Source organism: Periplaneta americana, chromosome 2 (genome assembly GCF_040183065.1).
Source record: "Periplaneta americana isolate PAMFEO1 chromosome 2, P.americana_PAMFEO1_priV1, whole genome shotgun sequence".
Classification (NCBI taxonomy): domain Eukaryota; kingdom Metazoa; phylum Arthropoda; class Insecta; order Blattodea; family Blattidae; genus Periplaneta; species Periplaneta americana.
The window spans coordinates 166,814,477-166,839,586 of record NC_091118.1 but is presented as its reverse complement, the minus strand read 5'-3'; the positions used below and the strand labels follow the sequence as shown (position 1 = coordinate 166,839,586).

The 25,110-nt window shown below is 36.7% G+C and overlaps 1 protein-coding gene across 2 annotated transcripts in view; it reads right to left on the bottom strand.

Annotated features, from left to right (window-relative positions):
• The window catches only part of Scp2 (Sarcoplasmic calcium-binding protein 2), a 263,046-nt gene that overhangs the window by 40,990 nt on the left and 196,946 nt on the right, over positions 1 to 25,110 (bottom strand). For both annotated transcript variants that reach the window (XM_069818843.1, XM_069818844.1), the window contains exon 2: positions 6,247 to 6,335. In XM_069818843.1, coding sequence (XP_069674944.1) covers positions 6,247 to 6,335 — 89 coding nt within the window. The remainder of the gene's footprint in view (positions 1 to 6,246; positions 6,336 to 25,110) is intronic.

Here is a 25,110-nt window from a genome sequence, read left to right as displayed (position 1 = left end):
TACTTGCTTCAAGGAAAATTCCCATGTTTTCCCTAATAGTTTATGGATTTTCTCCTAACATATTCAAATCATCCTCATAAACCAGCAGCTGATATAACCATTCAATTCCAAACCCTGTGTGTTATCCTGAACTTTCTTAATGGCATATTCTAGAGCAGAGATAAAAAGTAAACGTGACAGTGCATCTCCTTGCTTTAGCCCGTAGTGAATTGGAAAAGCGTCCGACAGAAACTGACCTATACGCATTTGGGATTTGTAAACCGCAAGTTTAACTGCAACATCGACTATAGATATGGCCATGAGCACCACGTTTGTCCCGCAGGAGTTCTTTTACATGCCAGTAAATCTACTGACATGAGCCAGTCGCATTTAAACACACTTAAATGCCATCGACCTGGGCCGGGATCGAACCCGTAACCTCCGGTATAGAAGTCCAGCGCTATACCGACTACGCTACCGAGGCCGACAACACAAAATTAAGGAAACTAGACTTATGGATATAATAAAAGTATGTCCCCTTAATAAAATTATCCTTAGATAAGTTTTGAGGTCCGAACTCTTCAAATGCTTTCGGCATATTTTATCGATATTTGGCATAAAGGTAAATAATGAAAGGTTTGCGGGAAAAACGATGAATGTCACAATTCTGTTAAAGTTGATGTCATTATCTAATTCAATGGATCACTACGAAATTTAGTGTTGTTCTTATGAAAAATGGTAAAAGAGGAGAATTACCACCACGAATACAGTAATCCTTTCCTTTATTTTCTATAGAAACAGCAATACATCTTTCAGTTTTAGACTCAATTAGATCATTATCTAATCCTTAAGAGAAATGCGACATTCATCGTTTCTGCCGCAAACTCTTAAAATGCTACGAAATTAAGTAAAGAACTACGGAAGGATGAGAAGAATTGTGGTGATAAGTAAAGAAATGCAGAAGCACGAATAAGGAACTTAAGCCGTGTTGATGAATTTGAAGAACTAACAGAGAAAGTTAAGAAATGTGATAGGAAGTATAGAAATAGGAAGTGAGCAAATAACTATCTAAGGATGGTAAAGAAAACGCTACAAAATAACATTCGCTGCGAGTTGTGAACGTAAAATGAGCGTACCTAAAGAGTTACAACTCAACCCATACTCGTGACGTCATTAAATCACTCTATGTAGTAAACTTTTATTCGTTCAATACGCACCCCATTTGCGTTCTTTACTCATTACACATAAACTAACCCGGTACAGAAATTATTGGATAAACATGGAGAGACTGGATCCCAAAGCATCCACTAAATCACCTCCTCCTCTGACCGCCCAGAGAGAGGACGACCGAGGAAGAGATGGCAATAAAATATGAAGCCGGAAGAGTCTTCAAAGTGTAAACCTTGAAAAGATGACGTTGATGACGTTAAAATGTTATACTTCATGAGAGGAAAATGACCGCGTGCGCTAGTACCTATCTAGATCCGTTTCTGCATCAGTGGTGTAGAAACAGCATTTAGCAGATCTTATTATTCTCGCACAAGCGTTCAGCAATCAATCTTGCATCACCGGAAACTTTCCTTATCAGGATTCCGAACGTGAACCTCTTCTTTGCTCGGAGTGCTGGAGTGGAAGATTGTTCAAGTGTTGGGAGGAAAAGAAACAGACGTGAATAGTAAAATAGAGAGAGAAAAAAATGAGCTGCTTCCTATCAGCCGGCAATGAATGGCGAATTAATCTTTTCTTCTCTGTTGATTTCCGTAAAAAAATCATTATTAAATCGCCTTTCTTTGTCTACTGGTATCTACAACATAATCTGCGTGTCAGCAGATCTTTACCAAATCTTTTTGACAAAAGACATCTTTAATCTAAAACGGACAGAAGAGGTACGGGTGTACATAAAATTAAACTTTCAATTTCCTTCATCGCTGTTAGTATAGCGTCCTAGCATTATACGCCATATTGGTTTGCACGTAGACGTAGGTTACTGACTGCATCATGGGAATCACTACGCTGATCACATAGGCCTATAGAGGATTTCACGTTAAGAAAAAATTATTGAGCATATGGGGCTATTCCATCAAATGACCAGTTGCAATAGAAACACCTACATACAACATGACTTCTACAATGTACTAGGCAAGGTCCATAAAAGCAATGCTTTTTTCTTAACTTAGAATGCTCTATAACTACTTATTTTTGAGACTCAGTGGTTGAATTTTTCTTCTCTGTGCTAATAATATTAGAAATTAGTTTTATTAATCCCGAATAAATTATTTACAGTTCTCTTTTATTAGTTTGGCGCATAAGTTGTTAGCGTTTATGTTCGTCTTCATATCACTGCATTGTTAGGAGATTATTTATAGTTTGTTGTTTGTCTTTTGTTATTTGGAGTATTGTGCTTACAAATAGGTCCACACCTTGAATTTTGCGGATTTGAAGAAAGTCTGTGTTATTTGTGGGCTGAAGTTGGTGAAATGTCAAGTAGCAAAAACGAACACTTCCGATATATTCTTCTATTTGAGTTTCATAGAGGAGCAAAGGCAGCGGAGGCGGCTCGAAATATTTGTACCGTGCACGAGGAGAATGCCATCGGATAAAGCACTGAAAAAAATTATTTTTTCATTTCAACACACAACACCCCGTACAACAGTTAGTGTCCATCCACAGCATATGATATTATACGTCTTGTGAGATAAAGAAGGCGTCGTGCACTACGAATTTATTTCCAGGAATGTAATCATAACTTTAACTGCTGAAATTTATTGCTAACAACTCAAACGCCTTGCGGCCGCAATTAAAGAAAAACTACCGGGAAGACTGCATCAAGTGCTGCTGCAACATGATAATACACGTCCGCACTCCGCTAACATGACGAAAGTAGCTATCCAGGAGCTTGGTTTGGAAGTGATTCCCCCATATTATCTCTATTTTGTGCCCTCAGATTTCCACCTTTTTAATTCTCTATCCAACAATATTCAAGGGAACTCCTATGACAATGAAGATGATTTATAAACTCGACTTAACGACTTATTCAACTCCACGCCAGTAGATTTCTTCAGACGCGGAATTTAAAAATTACCCCAACGTTTGGAGAGTTCTCTTAGATAATGTAGAAGAATGTCAAAGAAAAATTTCTGCCACAGCGAAAAAACGAAAAACCGAAACATGGTTCTTGAGAACAGTAGCAGACTGCACAATTTTAAGTAAGAATCGAAATTAAGATAAAAGACAAGAATCAAGTATTGACGGTCTAGTTAACATCATTCGGAAAAACAGGAACAATTAGGAAGATAATATGTCACGACACAGATTTAGGCTATTTGCTAGATCTATCTAGATTGCTAACTTTTCATCGGACAGTGAGGCCGGCCATCATTAAAGAGGGCAAGAACCTGTGCTGGCTCCACTGATTTCTGGTAATGTGCTGTACGGATATGCAGTGTACCTACATATTGAATGTGACGTTATCATAAAATGTTGATGTCATGTGCCGCTTTTTGGTCTAGAAATCACTATTATGTGCGTAATACTTTCTTGCTTTCTATCTTGCCCGCTCGAAAAATGGTGAACTGCCGATTCGCGACTTCGGTCCCTAAAAGCTTACGAGATAGACAAGCGTCTAGGTAGTTTTTAAATCTGTGTATCACGCACACAAGGCACTCGACTACCGAAAATAACCCAACAGTACCGACTGAAAGAACTAATGAAATCTGAAACCAATTCCACAAAAATATTGATTAATATTTTACAAGTAAATTTGAATCTAGCTAATAAAAATCAGGAAAGAAAAATGTTTTCCACGATTGTTTACAGCACACTTAGGTTTTATTACTAATTTCATTGTTATTTATATGATTATACAGGGTGTTTAAAAATACGGGGCATAATTTCAGGTATGTATTTCCCACATGCAGACAATCAAAATAGTTCATTACAACATGTGTCCGGAAATGCTTCATTTCCGAGTTATGGCCTTTACAACATTGAAATTCACCGGAACGTTTTTCTTTCCGCAGGTCGCTGTCATTACAGAAGATGTTCAAAATGTCCACCTCCTGCTTGAATACAGACCTCACATCGATGTCTCATTGACCTGCGAACACGATCCCAAACTCCAGGAGTATTGCGTATGTCCTCAGAATATGCCACAATTCGATTCCGAAGGGATTCCAAATCAGGCACCGGAGACGAATAAACCAATGATTTTAAATGGCCCCACAAGTAGAAATCGAGAGGGTTCAGATCAGGTGAGCGTGGAGGCCAAGCAATTGGGCCAGCTCTACCTATCCATCGATCAGGAAACCTTCGATCCAAGTACCGGCGAGCCGTAAGACTGAAGTGTGCAGGAGCGCCATCATGCAAGAAGTGAATGTGTTGACGATTGATCAGTGGAGCGTCTTCTAAAACATGAGGCGTGGTTCCGGTGAATTTCAATGTTGTGAAGGCCATAACTCGGAAATAAAGCATTTCCGGATACATGTTGTAATGAACTATTTTGATTGTCTACATGTGGGAAATACATACCTGAAATTATGCCCCGTATTTTTGAAACACTCTGTAGATATATAGATAGTTGATAGCCGTCCCAACCAAGGTTTAATAATCGGCCTCCTAATCAATTCTAAATAAATATTTATATTTAATTCAATTTTTTCTTTAATAGAAACCATAGTTAGGTAGACTATCATTGAGAAATTTATTGGAAATGCAACAAACGATTTAAGCTACAAGAGAAATTACATTTTATAAAGAATATAGGCTAAATGATGATTAATTATGCTAATCGATGACTTCAGCGCAGTGGAGGATATCATGTCTAGGGTGCTGTCACGAACTTTTAATTTTCGGATGACTTCTAAGGACTCCCGTGGGATTGTGCCTCTAGCCCCAGTCATAATTCCTATAACGTCCCATGTCTTGATGTTATATTTGGTCCCCAAATCGCTGCAGCATGGCAGATAAATTGCCATGACGTTATAGGTTAATTGTTTACGACTTTCATTAATTTGCCTGATTAACCGTCAATGTAATCAAAACCCCAAATGACTCCGGAAAAACTTTCTTAACCCTTAAATTGGTAAAACTTCATCTTTCACACTAGTTTATTAAACAGTGTCGGACTGTAAAGAAAACAACTATCGCAATGTCCATATTTTATGTTATACAATATTATAGTACTGTGAAATTTTAATTTTCCTACAAATTTTTTTCTATTGTTCTGTTAAAATTACAGCATATATATAGCCTATTAACCTGTTGTATCCTACAGGATACTTTGCGAATTTAAGGGTTAAGCGTAATGAGAATCATTTTTTAGAAAATGCTCAATTTTATTAATCTGAAATGTAAATAATAACTTCTAATTGAAAGGCAAATGAGTCTCGCAGTATATTATGGCATTCAAATCATTCTAAAATATCTGATGAGACTACTACCCCTTTATTAACTGTAAATGAGCACAAACGCTACTTAGGTGTGAATTTTTCTGACGTTTTGCTTATTCGATTCCCTAACTGTCTCAAATTTAAATCATTTTACCTTTCAGGTGTGTTTCCAAATTATATGTAATATGCTTTGTCAAATCTGGCAACCTTTTCATAAAGGAAGCTTAATTTATTATTATTATTATTATTATTATTATTATTATTATTATTATTATTATTATATAATCGGAGAAGATGCAATGCAATTTTATAATATACAAACAGAAAACTAACAAACATTTTCATACACATTCTATGAATTATGTATTGTATTGTTAACAGGGAGTTCAATCAATGACCCTAGCACAGCGATGCAGAACTGCGCTCCAATTGTAGCATACATCACAAGCCGAACTACGTCATTCATCCCTTCCCTCAAGGCCACGTGTCATCCACATGGCAAGGTACAGAAGATATGTATTCACTGTCTAGAGGCAGAATTCGAAGCAATATCGGTTGGAAAGTACTAGTTTAAAGAGCAATGGGGAAAATAAATACTGTATTCAAAATAATTACAAAGCACGTTGTCTCATTTGTGAACAGTTTATTGTTATAATTATTATGGCCGGAAATACATTCGTCATTTCTTCAGTGAGCACGAGTTTGTTGTAATCCGCCACATGATTGTAGACGAGTCCGGAGAAGTCCTTCTACGTCGGTAGACTGTGAAAGGTGAACCAATGCTTTCCCCATGCTTCCACCCCTTTCTCTGTGATTTCTGCATCCCGTCCCTAGCAATTCAATCCTTCGGGATCGTTATGAATATTATGTAACTACTCACCGAAGAAAACGTTGAATACGTGAAGAAGCTTCTTCCTTCTGAAGTCCGACATTTTTCGGATTTTACTAGATGCTTTGGAATTAAAGTTTCTGCAAAAGAAGAAAATATATGTTAGAATATACGCAACTATTGCATGTAGGTAAGAAAAAAAAAACACTTTTGACATCCATAAGCGTTAACTTTAAGTTGCAGAAAATAATTACTGACTTCAATTGTAATTAAACATGGAGCAATATGCTGTCCAATGCTACGATTTTAGACTATAAATCTAGTGATCTCGGGTTCGATTATCGACCTATGTCAGTATCTTTCGTTGGTACGGTTTTGTCTTCAGTGGCGTTATGGTGACAAAGTAAACAAATATTTTTTTTAATCTTCAAAACAGTTGGCAAGAAAACTTAAGTCTCAAAACGCGATTAGACACCCTAAATTTTTCTAAAGATAATCATTGTGAAAGCCTTCAATTTCGCCATAAAATTACATAAATTATTTATGTAGAACACTCTAATAAATTTACGTTCTGTGCGTTTTATTGCAAAATTAATATATGTTGTAGATTTTAAATTAATTTAATGACGCAATTTTGTAAAAGATTATTATTATTATTATTATTATTATTATTATTATTATTATTATTATTATTATATCTTAAACAGTGTCAGCTTTCGTATTCCTATGAAGGACATGAGACATCACAAACTCTCTTATATTAAAAATTCTAAATCTTTCTCTCCGGTTTCCAGATGTATTAAAAATGCTAACTTACATGTAGGCGATTTTGATCTATTCAATGTATAGAAGTATTGAACATGGCAATGTTATGTTATGTTTTATTTAACGACGCTCGCAACTGCAGAGGTTATATCAGCGTCGCCGGATGTGCCGGAATTTTGTCCCGCAGGAGTTCTTTTACATGCCAGTAAATCTACTGACATGAGCCTGTCGCATTTAAGCACACTTAAATGCCATCGACCTGGCCCGGGATCGAACCCGCAACCTTGGGCATAGAAGGCCAGCGCTATACCAACTTGCCAACCAGAACATGGCAATGTCTTTGCTAATATTACCTATTTGCATAATCTTTCTACAAAATTTGGTAACACTTTCTGTAAGAATTAACTTCCTTCCATAACATAATATAATAGTATTTATTTTTGAAAATTAATCATTGTAATCTGTGTTCTTCAATTTGTTGTGATTATTTCAATTATTTAGTTAATTTGTACCATAGTTGTTCATTTTATTGTATCAATTGCATCACTGTACTGGACTTTTATTGGTCAATGGCTGTTGTCCAGCACATAAATATCAATAAATGAATGAATAAATAAATAAATAAATATATATATATATAAATATTATTAGTACTACTACTATTCCTGCTGTTACTATTATTATTATTATTATTATTGTTATTATTATTATTATTATTATTATCATTATTATTATTATTTCTTGTACAGGATAGGGACCGATGGCGGGCTTATGTGAGGGCGGCAATGAACCCGCGGGTTCCTTAAAAGACATTTGTAAGTTATTATTATTATTATTATTATTATTATTATTATTATTATTATTATTATTATACAAGTTTATAATGCACTATCAGCACCTTCCTCTGCGTAAAATCTACACTGATCTTCGTTCTGCAACTATTTCTATCTTCCCATCCTTTTTCATCAATTCCTTTGACTTCCTTCGTGCATCTATTTTGAGGTCTACCTCTTCCTCTTCTTCCACAAATATAATAATATTAAGCATAAGAATGTAGGCCTATGTGCATATTTCAACAGTGGATGAGAAGTAGTTGAGATGCTTAGTCCGGAACATGACAGAAATTATAAAAAGGAATCCGGAAAATCGGCTGATTTTTTTAATATAATCTCTATGGAAATTAGATGAAATATTGACGATTGAGTATTCATGATTAGAATATAAGTTTATATGACACAGCGTACCCAATTCTGAATATTAGTTCAAAATATTTCCCTATTAAGAAAAATGATACTTCGGCTTTCACGTAGGGATAATGACGTTCCTACAGCAGTAGAAGATTACTAAATGACTTCGTAAGTTTAAAGGGAAATATCATCCGCTCTCCTTTGAAGAGAGACAAAAAGGGATTCTTAGAGCCCGGTAAGTCTGGTCCTTCTTATTATCTGTAGGAGATGTTAGCCAATTTTCCTCTTCTTAGGGAATGGTGGATTACACGATAGGAGCTAACCGAGAGTAGTAGGGGACCATCAGCGCATGACGATGCGATGGGAGCCGTGGGGAGGAGGTAATTCACTTGCAACCACAACGAGACTCCCTCTCGGTTCTTTCAAAGCTTTTCGCATCAGGTTAAATCACTTCGCCGAGATACCTAATATGTTTGCTTACTCAACAAAAGACCCTGATGAGGTTTACATAAGTTAATATTTCCGTATATGTGAAAATAATACAGCTTATGCAAATGTTAATAAAATTATTATTATTAACATGATTACTTTCATATTAAATTATTAGGGAATCTAATTTACTAAATCCAATTTACCAGTAAATATCTTAATGACATGAAGTACTCTAAATCCATCTACATTTTCCACGACTCTTAAGATATTCATTAAATGAGATGTACAATCTAAAATGCTTCCAAGACGTTAAGTCCATTGAAACCATGTCCATATGACTTATGTCCTCTAATATTTTTGTCCACTTTCATTTATGTCTACATTTTATGTGCGTCCATTTTTTTGGGTCCATGACTGTTATGTCCACTTTCATTTATGTCCAATTTTATTTAAGTCCAATTTCATGTCAATTCCTTTTGTACCACTGGAAGATGTTCAAGCCATTTTTGATACCCTTATAGATAATATTGAGCCTGACGTAATGGATTTAGCATTGTACATAGAAAGGACTTACATCCAAGGAACACCTGCTCGAGAAAGAAGAAGAAGAGCAATGCCACCTAAATTCGCACCTGAAATATGGAACACTTAGGCTATAATCAGGTTTTGGCAGGACAACATCGAACAACTAACAGTAGGTCGAGAGCTGACACAAATGCTTTCAGAAACACATCGTCACACATCACGCGTAGGTCTGGAAATTCATGGAATTTATCAAGAAAGACCAAAGGAATAATGAAATTATAATAATCCAATTGCTTGGCGGGCATTTGAATGTGCGACACCCTACTAAAAGATCGTACCTACAAAATTTAAGTCGAGTAGGCCTAGAAGAGATTGTTCGGAATTACAACCACTACAACGAAGAAGGGCACATCAGAACTTACCTCAACGCTATTAGTTATCATCTGAAGCTGTATGAATGAACAGGCAGGAGAGATTGAGTAGGGAATTGAAGTAAATTTGTAGGTGACATAATGTATTGTACAATCATGTACCGGTAGTGGACGTAAAAATGTGGACATAAAATTTGTGCAATTGGACTAAAATAAAGTGGACATATATTTATGGACATAGTGTAATGGACTTTTATGTAATGGACATAATAAAATGGACATTAAAATTGTGGACAATATAAAAAGGACCTAACGTCTGTGTCTCTCTAAAATATCGAATAAAAATTTAAAAGAAAGAATTTAAGCATTTGATCACAATCATGTACCACAGGTACAGCTTCTACCAAAAGTTTAAGGACATCCCTTCAAAAGAGATGTTTCACTCCTACCCTTATACTTATGTGAAATCCTTTGATGTTTATACAGGGAATAAATGCCTGTGAAATATGATTTTTTTTACTGTAAACCCAATGTCTCTAGCTTTCAAACTGTGGCATATATAACAATTTTTCTGTTACGAAAACGTACTGAAAAATTACATTTTGTGTATGAAAAATTTAATTAAATACTCCAGAATGGATGTACTTAGATTAGTGAATTGTGGTATAGAGCTAGATATTATCGCAAGTCATTCTTCCACATCCCAATAATCTGCCACTTCACGTCCACACTCACTAAATTTCGAACCATTTTCAGTTTTTCAAGGAAGAAATCTAACCTTCTCAAACTTGTAGAAAACTCCATAGCTGATTACTAAAAATGGAGGGAATAAGCTGATTGACCAGTGTTACGAACTCCCAATACTATGATGTAAGTGGCAGTAGCGGTCCTGGGTCAGTTTGTCGCGAATTTCAAACACAAGAGAATTTTAGAAAATTACCATTTTTCATAAAGAAAAAAGGATTAAAATGTGAATTATAATGCGTGAACGAGCTGTCACCATTTTTTAAAACAAAAAGTAATAATTTCACAAGAAATTTTTAAGATATATATGTCCCAAAATTCAGTCATCTAAGTAAACCCATTCTGGATAATTAATTGTTTTCCTACAAAAAATGTAAATTTTAATCATTTTTCATAACAGAATCCACAGTTTGGAAGATAGACAGATTGGGTTTGCAGTAAAAAAAACTTCATTTTTCACAGGCATTTGGTCCCTTTATAAACATCAGGGGATTTCACGAAAGTATAACAGACAGGAGTGCAACATCATTTTCGAAGGGGTGTCCTTAAACTTTTGCTAAGAACTGTACAATTTCAACGCTGCGTGGAAACACTGTCTTCGAGTACAAGGATATGGAAGTATGTCTGTGTTCATCGGGATGTCTTTAATTTCTTAGGTGGACGCTCGATGTTGTGTGGAATACTTAGGAAAAAACCCAACCAGGTAATCAGCCCAAACGAAAATCGAACCCGCTGCCGAGCTCAAATCTGGACCGGCGGCAAGCGCCTTAGCAGGCTAAGCTACGCGGGTGCCGTACCCTTTACACCCGAGAAAGATCCGGCACTCAAATTAACAGGATGTTGACAAGCAAACCTTCTGATGGGGGCAGATGAAAAAGTTAAATTTTTTTCTTCCACCATGTTAATAATGCCTAAAGAAGTGCTTATACAAATTTTGGCCACTCGACCGCAATTACAAGGTCGTCCAGAAAGTGATTTTCTCTGGGGCCGTTTACAAAAAAAGCACGGAAAGATTTATTGAAACAGACACAGCAATTTTTACGCTATTTGTCAACATATCCCCCACCGGAATTGAGTCTTTGTCATACTATGGGGTCAATTTTTGTATCCTTGTGTCTTAGAAGTCAGTCGCCTTGGATCGGAACCAGCGTTTAACAGCCGTCTGCACCTCTCTGTCGATCCCATGATATGACAAATGTCTCAATTCCGGTGGGAAATATGTTGAAAAATAGCGCAACAATTGCTGTGTCTATTATAATCAATTTTTCCAATGAAATTGTGTTTCTTTTCTGTTAATGGCCACTGGCGAACTTATTTTTACGGCCCTCGTAATTGCGGTCGACTGGCCAAAATTTGTACAAGCACTTGTTTTGACACTATTAACATGGTGGAAAAAAAATAACTTTTTTATCTGCCCTCATCAGAATGCTTGTGAGTTGTCTCCGGTGTCGTTCTAGAAGTTTTGGCAACGAGAAATATCCGCCACCAAAGAGAATTGAACGCGGTACCTTTCAATCCGTAGCATGTTACTGCACAAACTGAGCTGCTCTGTCGCCACTGGTAATAGTAACAACGGCTTACTGTGCGTATTTTCAGTTATATTTCCACACGCAGCCCAGGCAGCGCAACTACAATCAGTATAAGACGGATGTGCCATCTCCTCGTAATGGAATATCCGTGGTCCAGAGCCAGTGTTCTCTATCAAGCGGAGTAGCATGCTATCTTGGTATACAAAGAGGAGGTATTCGCAACATAAATCAGCCTAACAACGAATGGCGTGACCCGACATCACTTTGTCTCTCTTCGATCCCTCCAGAAAATGGAGGTTTCGTAGTAAACACAGGGGAAGAGAAGTGCTTTCTTACATTTCACGTGATGACATCTGTTGGACATATCATTTTGGTTAGAAAATATGGCTGTCATTTAATTGTCAACTTTATACATTAGGGACCTAAGTTTTAGTACAATTTATTTTAAGATAATTCTCGAACATGCTAAACTTTTTTGGTCTTACTAATGAAAACTCTTATACAGACGGTTACACAATGAATAGCTCCTATAAATTGCTTGTTACACAACGCAGAACTGCACGCATTGTATTCTCCATCTGACATAATTACGAACATTAAATCCAGACGTTTGAGATCGACAGGGCATGTAGCACGTAGGGGCGAATCCAGAAATGCATATAGAGTATTATAGTTGCGACGCTGTTATTCCCGGCGTGACTCCTCCTCTTTGCTTACGTCTTAGGAAGTCAAGGCTCTATAAAGTCTAGGTAGGTAGTATCGTTCGCCATTTTTGTTCTTTCGTTGCCGAGCTACCAGACGAAGGATCTATTTGCCACACCATTAAACATTATCATGTCGTAGCTCCTATGATAATAAATCAAACGCACTGTAATTCAGCAAATAATTGAGCGGCAAATAACGTCCTCGTGTGCTTTCTGCGAACGCCAACGAAAGAGCCAAAATGGCGGGCGATTATATTAAGTATTTATCCAGCCTTAGGAAATGAATGACGTCTTCATTAGCGAATCACAAGACGCACACGTTTAAATGTAGCCGACCTGCAACGTGATTGGCTGCCGGAAATTAGAGCGACGGGACTATAATTGGGAGACTGAAGGGAAAAGGACCTTTGGGGAGGCCGAGACGTAGATGGGAGAATGATATTATAATGGATTTGAGGCAGGTGGGATATGATGATAGAGACTGGATTAATCTTGCACATGATAGGGACCGATGGCGGGCTTATGTGAGGGCGGCAATGAACCTGCGTGTTCCTTAAAAGCCATAAGTAAGTATAAATTCCTTACTAATAACCACTACATACGTCTAGTATGACAATACAGCTGTTACACAACCATGCCATAGTTTCGACATTATTTTATTAGGAAAGGTAATAGAATAACTGAGGTTCTCTATGGCATCAGATAGTGCACGCTAGTGTTGCGCGGTAAGTATCGATAGTACAACTGGGCCTGATCGATTACCACGCTGTATTTTGATCAGAGAGTACAGCTACAGCAATATTATTCTAATTATTCTGTGCTCTTTGGTTTGTTCTTCTGTGGTTACAAGGCAACCATCATCACAATGTGACAATCGATACGAACAGCTGTTAGAGGGCCATTTTTTTCTCTATATGCAACGCTTAAAGAAGGGATTTCGTGTATATAAATATTACAAAGCAATTCCCATGTATAGTTACAGGCTATTAATTATACATCTATCGCTTATGCATGGTTTATTAGTAACGTTTTCTATCCCAACTCTGCATAAGTCTTGTATAAAAACTATACACGGTTTATTAGTAAGACCGTTAAAGATTAGCTACTCATCAGTTCTCAAACGTCGAAACTCCTTCAAATAAATCCAATTCATGACGACAAATAAGAACATTAGAAGTGTATATTATACATCTAAAACGTATTTGGTGTAATTCTTTAAACCCAGCAATGCATTAATTTTTTGTTATAAATCCAGTATGGAAAGTATCTACTATGGAACAAAGATTGTGAATAAGATTCTGAAACTGATTCAAGTTTAAGGCTGCTTTATTAACTTCAAACTTTTTTACAGAAAAGAAGTAAGTATAGAGAAATGATGCGTTGATGCTGATGGTTCAAATCTCTCCTAGTCTTCCCCTAGATATGTTCCAATTTTATATGCTCCTATAGAATACAATTAAAAAAATAGTGATCTTGAAGAGAGAAAGACACATTTACATAACAGAAGGAAATCGGAAGGAGAGGGTAAATCGCAAGCATCAGAACTTGAAAAGAAGTCTGCCTTATAATCCAGAAAACGTCAACTCAGAAGTTGGGAAGACGTAGGAAAGAATGAGCGCAAATGCAAATTTTATACGTTCGTTTCTTGAAGTCTATTCTATACTGGATAACAGGAATTTCTTGATCCGCATCTGACTTGAATACACACTTACACTCCATCTGTTATTGATACCTGAATCTAGCTCTAAGTATAGGCCTATAAGCGCAAACAGGGAACAGATCTTATGGTAACATATTTATATAAACGCACATAAAGTTCAACGTCTCGATATGATGCGAGTTTCTTGTATTTGCACCGTTCATAGATGTAGAATAAAAAAAAAAGTTCGAAGTTACGTAATAATATCATCATCATCATCTCCTTTCCTTGACTTTGTTCGTGATGTGATGATGATCATTCTTATTATGATTCTACACTTACGATACTATTTACGAACCTCAACAATATTCTCCACTTTCTAATAACATTTCAGTATCCAATTACGTTAATCGAAAGATAATTGCACCGCCATGTTTTTTATAAACAGATGAACATGTTTCCAAGCTTTACACTGCCTTATGTATCATAAACCGCAAGAATCGTATTTCTATCTCATTTTTTTGCTGTGAAATAGTATATTAAATCTATATTCACCTATATTATATATACTAAGTATATTAAAATCATCACACAAAGTATAATAAAATAAACGAAAAGAATAACAAACAGTTAAACCTGTAGAAAAATAAAATAAAAAAAAACAAACATATTTATATATCGTGTATACATCAATTTGGAACACATTGCCATTTTATCGGATATAACATAATTCATAAGCATTTCCATACCAAGAATCGTATTTCTATCTCATTTCTTTGCTGTGAAATAGTATTTCAAAGAGTGTATACGTCAATTTGGGACACACTGCCATTTAATCGGGTATAACATAACTCATAAGCATTTCCATAGCAAGAATCGTATTTCTATCCCATTTCTTTGCTGTGAAATAGTATTTCAAAGAGTGTATACATCAATTTGGGACACACTGCCATTTTATCGGATATAACATAACTCATAAGCATTTCCATAGCAAGAATCGTATTTCTATCTCATTTCTTTGCTGTGAAATAGTATTTCAAAGAATGTATACATCAATAATTTGGGACACACTGCAATTTTATTGGATATAACATAACTCATAAGCATTTCCATAGCAAGAATCGTATTTCTATCCCATTTCTTTGCTGTGAAATAGTATTTCAAAGAGTGTATACATCAATTTGGGACACACTGCCATTTTATCGGATATAACATAACTCATAAGCATTTCCATAGCAAGAATCGTATTTATATCCCATTTCTTTACTGTGAAATAGTATTTCAAAGAGTGTATACATCAATTTGGGACACACTGCCATATTGTCGGATATAACATAACTCATAAGCATTTCCATAGCAAGAATCGTATTTCTATCTCATTTCTTTGCTGTGAAATAGTATTTCAAAGAGTGTATACATCAATTTGGGACACACTGGCATTTTATCGGATATAGCATAACTCATAAGCATTTCCATAGCAATCGAAATCGAATTTCCGTTCCAAAAAAATCCTTTTGTTTTCTCTACTTATGTGGGTCGAATACAGACGTTGTAGTCAAAATTTGTTCCGAAGTGTCCAAGCTCAGAAAGAGACCGCATGAAAATGAAGTAAGAAATTAAAAATGTACTTTATCCCCTATTATTAATCCTTTAGGCCTATTATTTTTCCCCCCACTGTTTGATGATGATAACAAGATAAGGTGCGAAAGTGAAATAAGAATGGAGAGGAAAGCAAAAGTGCTCAAAATATATCCGTCTCGTAGCTGTTTTTCTATAAAAATTCAAATACAGTCAACTCCGGTTATAGTGAACCTCTGCGGACCAGCATATTTCGTTCACTATATCTGAGGTTCACTACAACCAAAGTGTCTGTTTCTATACTACTGACGTTGCTATATATACCGTATTAATGCTCGTTTGAGTTCAGACCACGTTCAATATCAGTACTAATGTTCGCTTTATCTTCCAACTTAAACACCTAACGCTTCGACATCCTGATGTTCACTGCTCGAAACTTTAATCTAATATAGCAATGTAGGTAGTAGGCACTGACCGATTTTGCACCTCTTCCCACTAGAACTAGAGGTATGCTACTGTGGAATTTCCCAGGGTTCACTTTTACAAAGATGCGGGAGGAAGAGTTAAGGACTATTATACTCTAATTCTTCTTGTATTTACCCATTGGTCATCACTCTTCTCCCTTTATTCTTTCAATTCTTCTAATAACCTCTTTTAAAGGAGTCAGAACTACAATCCTTCCTTTATCCCTTACTGCGTACACTATTCTCTCTAACATGTTTCAAGCTGTCCAGGAAGCTGAACAAATCCTTCTTTTTTTAGTTGGTTATTTAACGACGTTGTATCAACTACGAGATAATTTAACGTCGATGAGATTTGTGATAGCGAGATGGTATTTGGCGAGATGAGGCCGAGGATTCGCCATAGATTACCTGGCATTCACCTTATGGTTGGGAAAAACCTCGAAAAAAATCCAACCAGGTAATTAGCCCATGCGGGGATCGAACACGCGCCCGAACGCAACTTCAGACCGGCAGGCAAACGCCTTAACCGAATGAGTCACGCCAGTGGCTACAAATCCTTTGTCTTTCAATGCACTTAAGGAATAAAAGGTTTGAGATTTTGTTCTGAACATATTCTTGGAAGTTTATAGGAGAAAGGGTTTAATGAATTACCATTTTTGCCATTTTTAAATTACATTTTCTTAGGGACGTTCCAGTTTTAGGTTCACTATAACCGAAGTGAGGGTTCAGTATAAACGGAAATATTAAAGTACAGCAGAACCTCTATTATCCGTAGTAATGAAGGGGGTGGACTGGACGGTTAATCGAAAACATCGGATAATCCGTACCATAAAATAGTTGCACAATTCCATATTACAGTCTCATAATATTCCTCCGTAGTGTTGTGTTTAACATGCTAGATAGCGAATCAGAAGTTCACTAATTTAATTCTGGTTGTCAACGACGAATTAATAAGGGCCAAGGAAGTTCCTTATGATGGTTGTTTGCGGAAGGATAGGAATAGTAGAGAGCTCTTGTTGTAGATCTACATACGTTATACACTTTATCCTTATTTTTCATTAGATCGCGCACAGTTATAACGCCAATCACGTATTCTGATGCGAAATGCGCCGCGGTTTTTCTTTTCCCAAACCTCTCAATTATTTGTATTTTTATATCAATGCTTAGCAAAACACTTTTGACACTCGTGGAAGATATTTTGCATAGAAGTTATAAAGTACGGGCATTCGAACAGTAGGACAAGGACTGAATGCTGCATAGGTTTGCTGTATATTGTGCGGAAGTTCTTGGGACTATTTCACAAGTTGGGAAAAATATCTTCAACTAACGTTCTTATTGCTTGTAGTAGTACTATGTAAAGGTACTCATCCTGCCTAAAGTTTTTCCGTGGTTTTCCTAAGGCGCTAAGACAAATGTCGGGATGAACCCTAAAAGAAATGGGCCACGGACCTGCATTCATATTCCCATGATCCCTTTTTAATTACTCTAAATTAATTAATATTACATCTATCATAAATTCTTAAATCAATCGACCAATTACCTAAAAGCCAAATTGGCTAGTCTCTTATATTGAGACAACTCATCCTGCCTAAGGTATTTCCGTGGTTTTCCTAGGGCGTTAAGACAAATGTCAGTATGAACCCTAAGAGAAATGGGCCACGGACCTTTATGCTCTTCCCCATAAATTCCCCTTTTTTCTAACAAACAACTTAATGCCCTAGTTCAGAGTCTACAAAATTACGAAATACATGTGCAAGGTCACTCATGTAGTCGCAATGCGAAAGGACAGGGAACCTTTCAATTTGCAGATTCAGAATTCACGGCGTCTCTCCTGGCGGTCTTCACCTGCCTTGTCATCGAACAACAGACGACAGAGTCTTCTAGACTCCTCCTGCACTGCGAAATGATACAGTTCATTTCAATGTGCAGATCTACACCAGCTATCTCCTCCTCGTCCTGTCCCGTGATCATTTTGATCACATTTCCGTCCCCCTCGCGTATGTGGTACCTAATAGGTTACGTCCATTTTCGGTTTTCCCCTTCAAAATTTTCTAGAGCTCCTTCAGTGGAGCAGCGTAACCCGGAGTGAGACTAGTGGCCAACAAGTTTGGAGCTCACATATCTAGTTTCTTGCAGCCCCGAACCCCTTGCAAGGACGCGTTTTGCGTACCTTTTAAATTTGTCCTCCAAATTCACCTCTTTCAATTCAATTCAATATGTAAAGGTAAAGGCTTTTAATAAAACACTCTAGAAAAAATAGGAGTATATTGTAAGGTACAGTACTAAGTTTCTTACACGTTCAATTCCGTAGTAAAGAAAGAAGGAAGGAAGGAAAGAAAGAAAGAAAGAAAGAAAGAAAGAAAGAAAGAAAGAAAGAAAGAAAGAAAGAAAGAAAGAAAGAAAGAAAGAAAGAAAGAAAGAAAGAAAGAAAGAAAGAAAGAAAGAAAGAAAGAAAGAGCAACAGAAAGACAGTTGGATAATCCGCCGATCGGTTAATAGGGTGACGGACAATCGGGATTCTACTGTACTTTATAATGTATACGGGTCGAAACCAACGACTTAGATTCACTATAGCCGAATGTTCACTATAACCGAGTACACTACATCCAGAGCTGACTGTAATATGATCAGTTTGAGTTAGTACCTGGTCTCTCTTGCAAGAACCCGTCAGTTAACTAACCGTGTTCCACATAGTGGTATGATTGCGATTCTTACTAGTTGATATCATTCGATTACATCGTCCAGTTGTGCTTCTTCAAACCACGCTGTCCACTCCACAGTTTATTGGCAAACTCGTATACAGGAAGTGGGTGGAGCAGACTGCTTCTTTCGGTCCACAAAGTAACATCAGGTTTGCGTGCGCCCAGTAAACCGCAGGCTAAGAGCTTGGCCACTCATGTGTCGCATAAAGAACAGGATACGACGAGTGCGGGCAGCTATTAATGTTAGGGAGCGGGACAGAAACGTTTACGTCTAGGTTATAAAATCAGAAATTATATACAACAGAATCTGTAGGATTCTGTTTCATGGGTTTATGAACACCAGCTATCCAGGGACAACTTTCCTGGATGTGCTGTACTCGTAAAATGAAGGACTAGAAAGTATGTGCTTTAAACGGCTACGGGTTATAAATTATTTCCATGAGAAAGTGGAATAAGTGTGGCTCCAACTGCATTCAGTACAATAGACAATATTCTCCAACATTTTAATTCACTTGCCTGGAGTTATTCTCTCTCAGTGGTGTAATCATAGTTATTCCTGCTCCCGGACACAGACAATGCGGTTTCAAGCGGGAATTGATTTTGAGATCATAAATTCCAAAACAGGTTTTCCCCGGGAGCAAAGTAAGCTAGAATCCTACGAAATATTGAATCAGGGCATAAAAAATTTATGACATTATTGTTATTATTTTTGACACTCGGAAGGAAATTAAATGCAGAATAAATATGGGAAATGCCTGTTTTTATTCGGTTCATATGCTTTTGTCATCCAGTCTGCTCTAAAAAAATTGAAAGTTAGAATTTATAAAACAGTTATATTACCGGTTATTCTGTATGGTTGTGAAGTTTTGACTCTCGCTTTGAGAAAGGAACAGATGTTAAGGGTGTTCGAGAATAAGATGTTTAGGAAAATATTTGGGGCTAATAGGGTTGGTGTTACAGGAGAATGGAGAGAGTTACGCAACTCAAAACTGCACGCAGTGTAATTTTCCTGACATAATTAGAAACATTAAATCCAGACGTTTGAGATGGGTAGGGAATGTAGCACATATGGGCGAATCCAGAAATGCATATAGAGTGTTAGTTGGGAGGCCGGACGGAAAAAGACCTTTGAAGAGGCCGATACGTGGATGGGGGATAATATAAAAATGAATTTGAGGGAGGTGGGATATGATGAGAGAGACTGGATTAATCTTGCTCAGGATAGGGACCGATGGTAGGCTTATGAGAGGGCGGCAATGAACCTCCGGATTCTCTAAAAGCCATAAGTAAGTGAGTATTGTTATTATTTTTAGTTTATTATTTATCAATGCTGTATCAAGTACTAAGTTTTCTTGCGTGTCGATGGAACAGGTGATATAATTAACGCGTCTCCATTGGAAAGTCTATGGTGCTATCAAAAAGGAGTGCGTTATGTTGCAGTAAAATTTGTAATATCCTCCCTATGGATATAAAAAACGAAACTAAAAACGTAAGATTATTTAGAACCAAATTAAAGAAGTACCTAATTTCTCACGTCTTGTATTCTGTATGTGAATTCATGACATTCAACAACGCTTCATGAATATTTCTGTGTTGTATTGAGTATTGACACTAGAAACTTTGTGTTGTACTAGTAGACCATATTGTAAAACTATTCTGTACATATAGACTGTGAATATAATTAAGACTTTGTAGTATTAATATTTTTTTTTTAGTTTGACATATTCCTTATTCTAGCTGTGAAGCTATGTACGAATACCATGAAATGCAAATAAATAAATACAATACAATACAATAGCGAAATGGTATTTGGAGAGATGAGGCCGAGGATTCACTACGATATTCACCTAACAGCTGGGAAAACCTCAGAAAAAATCCCAGTCAGGTAACAGTCCAACCGGGAATCGAACCCCACACTCAAGAGCAGCTCCGAATTAGCGGGAAAACATGCTATCGTCACACTGAGCCAACATTGTACTCATAGCGTAAAACGGATGAGGTGAACTGTTGACATGAGACACTCTTTCCTACAAATGAAACATTGAACAGCAGTCTACTTACAACAAAAAGCGAATGAAGTTCACAATCATAAAGTTTGATTTAATGTCCCGATACTAAAGAAAACAATACCCACTGATAATGATCAACAATATAACTCAACATTTTCATTAGAGTTCTGAAACTTCAATGAAATATGTTTTACGAGTGCCATCATAACTGTGTGATTGAAATGAAAGAAACGAAGCGGGAATATTAGACATAAAGTTTATTTTTCATCATAATTCAGTTTATGTTTAACCTGTTGTACAAAGGAATATTTATGACAATAGCAGACCATAGTTATGACTAACATTGCAAGAATTATGACGACTTGCTGGGCCGATTGATTATCATTCCCATTCATTTTAAGCACAGATTAGGACCACTGTCAGTATGTTTAGCCAGCAGTCCGAAGATTGGTTGAAACCTCGTAAGTGATAGCAATAAAACATCACTCATGAGGAAACTAACCCAGGAGATGAGACAGCATGACCAGTTCTTTTTCCCCTCCATTGCATACATCGCATACTAATAATATAGTTCACTAATCAGATTATATCACTGTGATTGTAAGTTTTTTGGACTGGAATTATGAACAGCGAAATTACGAAATATTAGAACATAAAAAGAGACACACATATATACAGGGACATCATTTTATTTTTACTTCAATTTTTATTATACCTGAGTTTTTGATGTACTCCAATCCCACCCCTTCTACTAATGAAGTTCAACCATCCTCCACACAGAACCAAGACCGCATATACAGTCATAGTAGCTTTACGTTCAGAGTAAACAGTACGTCCCAAAAATATCTTCGCGTTTTCCAGTGACGAAAGAGCTTTCAATGTTGAATCATTTTCGCACAGGTACTGTCGTCCATTTTCTTACGTCGCATCCCGGTTTTCCCTACCTGCTTCTATTCGCCTTTTTGTAAAGGCTAGTGGCTGTGCTGTCTTAGCTCTTTTCTGAGAACATTAATTTCTGTTAGGAATTGGACGTCTACGTAATATTATACTCATACAATTGTTTGAAATAACTTAAATAAAAGAGCATCGTTAAGTAATTTTCACGTGATTTCCTCCTTTTCTATGACTCTGCGATATAACCACTTGAACGGACAGTAGATAGCATGTCTGAGTAATTTTATCTTTTCGGATCGGCCAGAAATGAAGATTAAATTTACAGTACGTAAGGCACTCTTTTATAGAGCAGGTACAGAATTATTTTAACATGAGTTACTGATATGAAGTACGAAACTGGTAATTGGAATTACGTACAATAGTCTACAATGCGATAATATGTACATTAAAACTGAAGCCTGTATCGAAATGAACGGCCACCATTTTTAAAAATGTGTTTAAATATCCATATTATGATTATTTTTCAATTTAACTTCATTCTCTACATTGTAAGCTAATATGCTGTAGACAGTATATTATACACTGCATAATGAATACATCCGCATGGACAGCTCAGTTCGTGAGTAAAAACACTTATTGTTAATACTGTACTGTATTTTGATTAAACAAAAACCTAATGAAAATTATCGAAGTCAAAAGCGTGATATTTCCTGGTTTACGTAAATGAACTACTTTTTTTCTCTCCTTTACCTAGTAAAGTGATATGTTTGTATTTTACGCCAGTATCATCGAACTCCATTCGTGGAAGGGGGTAGGCAAACGGTGTTTGCGGTTCTCAATCTTGATCCAAAGGTACAGCCAGGTTAATAGTAAAAATAAAATGATGTCCCTGTATATGTATATGTATATATATATATATATATATATATATATATATATAAAAGAGTGTGATCCCAGAAGCAAATGCATAAACTTACTTTATTGGCACGCATTTTATTTTTCAATTCACTTACATCAAGATTGTGTGTGGAGTGTTATCACTGCTTCTCAACGTCGCAGTAGCTTTATGGTGCTTCTTAACTCTCCTTTGAAGTTTAGGTCTCGGATGCGTTGAGCCCCATCTGTATTCAGGTCATTTAACATTGCGAAAAGTTGACCTCGAAGTGGATTTTTCATTTTCTGAGAAAGATCATAGTAAAATGGATTCATGTTCGGACTGTAGGCCAGCTGAGTGAGTGTTTCCCCATTTGTAATCGGTCATACGGCATTCACTGGTTCGGCGATTTGCGGTCTTGCATTTTCGTAAAGAAGCAGCACATGTCATCTGTCTGTCTTCTTCCAATACATTGGCAAAAATTATCTCCGTAGTGAAGTCTGGTGATGATTTTAGTCTTCCAATGCGTTGGTTGTCTTCTGTAGCAATATGGCCTTCACAGACACGTCAAGACCATCGAGAAATGGTACTGCAATCTGCTGTAGAGTCGTCACACACTTCTCTTGAAGCAATTCATAAATTTTCGGCGACGTACTTCCACGTAAAGTTTCTATATCAATTAATGATCTTTGATCTCAGACAGTGACGTAACCTGACTGATTTTCGTCGTTCACTTTAATCGCTATACTTACTGACTTACAAATGGCTTTTAAGAACCCACAGGTTCATTGCCGCCCTCAAATAAGCCCGCCATCGGTCCCTATCCTGTGAAAGATTAATCCAGTCTCTATCACTATATCCCGCCTCCCTCAAATTCATTTTAATATTATCCTCCCATCTACGTCTCAGTCTCTCCAAAGGTCTTTTTTCCCTCCGGTCTCCCAACTAACACTCTATGTGCATTTCTGGATTCGCTCATACGTGCTACACGCCCTGCCCATCTCAAACGTCAGGATTTAATGTTCCTAATTATGTCAGGAAAAATACAATGCTTGCAGTTCTGCGTTGTGTAACTTTCTCCATTCTCCTGTAACTTCATCCCTCTTAGCCCCAAATATTTTCCTAAGCACATTATTCTCAAACACCCTTAATCTCTGTTCCTCTCTTAAAGTGAGAGTCCAATCAATGAACACTGTATTATTGACCTAACATGTGTTTTTTATCTTTAAATATGAAAAATCAATGAACACTGTATTATTGACCTAATATGTGTTTTTTATCTTTAAATATGAGAGTCCAAGTTTCACAACCATACAGAACAATCGGTAATATAACTGTTTTATAAATTCTTTCAGATTTTTTGATAGCAGACTGGATGACAAATGCTTCTCAACCGAATAATAACAGGCATTTCCCGTATTTATTCTGCGTGTGGATAGTTTACTTGATAGAGCGAAGAATGTAGAGAAGAAACAATCTATTTGATATGGCCTAGTGTAATGAATGGATGAAAGGTTTTCTAAAATTATATTGAACTTCGTTTCGCTTGAAAAGAGGGAAGAGGTAAAATTACAAAGAACTGCTATACTGGAACTAGTGCAATGGAAAATTGGTTGCAAAAAGAAACCTGGGAGGACAGACAAATGGTGTTTGACAACCGAAAGACGTAGAAATTATTATTATAATTTTATTCGTCATAAACCGTATTATTCGCCTGGCTCATGTGGCAACTTCTCTGCCGCTTGTGCTTCGCAGGACACATAACCAGTGCGGCGACAAACAAGCAATAATACCAACGAACTACAGTAGATTTAGAAACATCAGCTTTGGCTTTCGATGTTTTTGCTTAACTCTATTAGCAGCAGTTTGAAACTAGAGTAACATTATGCACTAGACAACAAAGCACTGGTAACAGTCGCTTACGTAATCGCATTTACGATGTGTTCATTCTAGTCATAACGATTTTCAATTTTGTGTGAGCTTCATTGATATGACAATTTTAAGCTCTTTGACATTTAGTTGAGATGGGGAATTCAAATGGAATACTACAGTAGATGGAATAATGTTGACTGCAAAGATTTCATTTTTGTATTTCCATTGCATGAAGTACATTGAAATAAATTTTTATTTTGTTAATTTCGTCGTCGGTCCGCCGTGGTGGATCAGTGGTTCCTATCCAGGCTGCCCGGTTTCGATTCCCGACTTGTGTTCATACCACGAGACTAACTGTATGTCCCTTGTCTTATGATTTTATTATCCTGTGCTGTACAATAGGTAGTCTTGCGTCGCAATGATCCTCCATCCAGAGAGGCTCCTATTCTGTGGTTGTCTTGTGATGGTTCAATAAGTAATTACAAAAAGAAAGATAACCCGCCGTCTGATAAGGACAGAATAAGAACAATTTCGTCGTCTCATATCGGTTTTTTTAACATAGTATATATCCGAAGCGAATAACTGACTTCCGATCCATTTAAAAATACACGAGTTAGGATTGATAC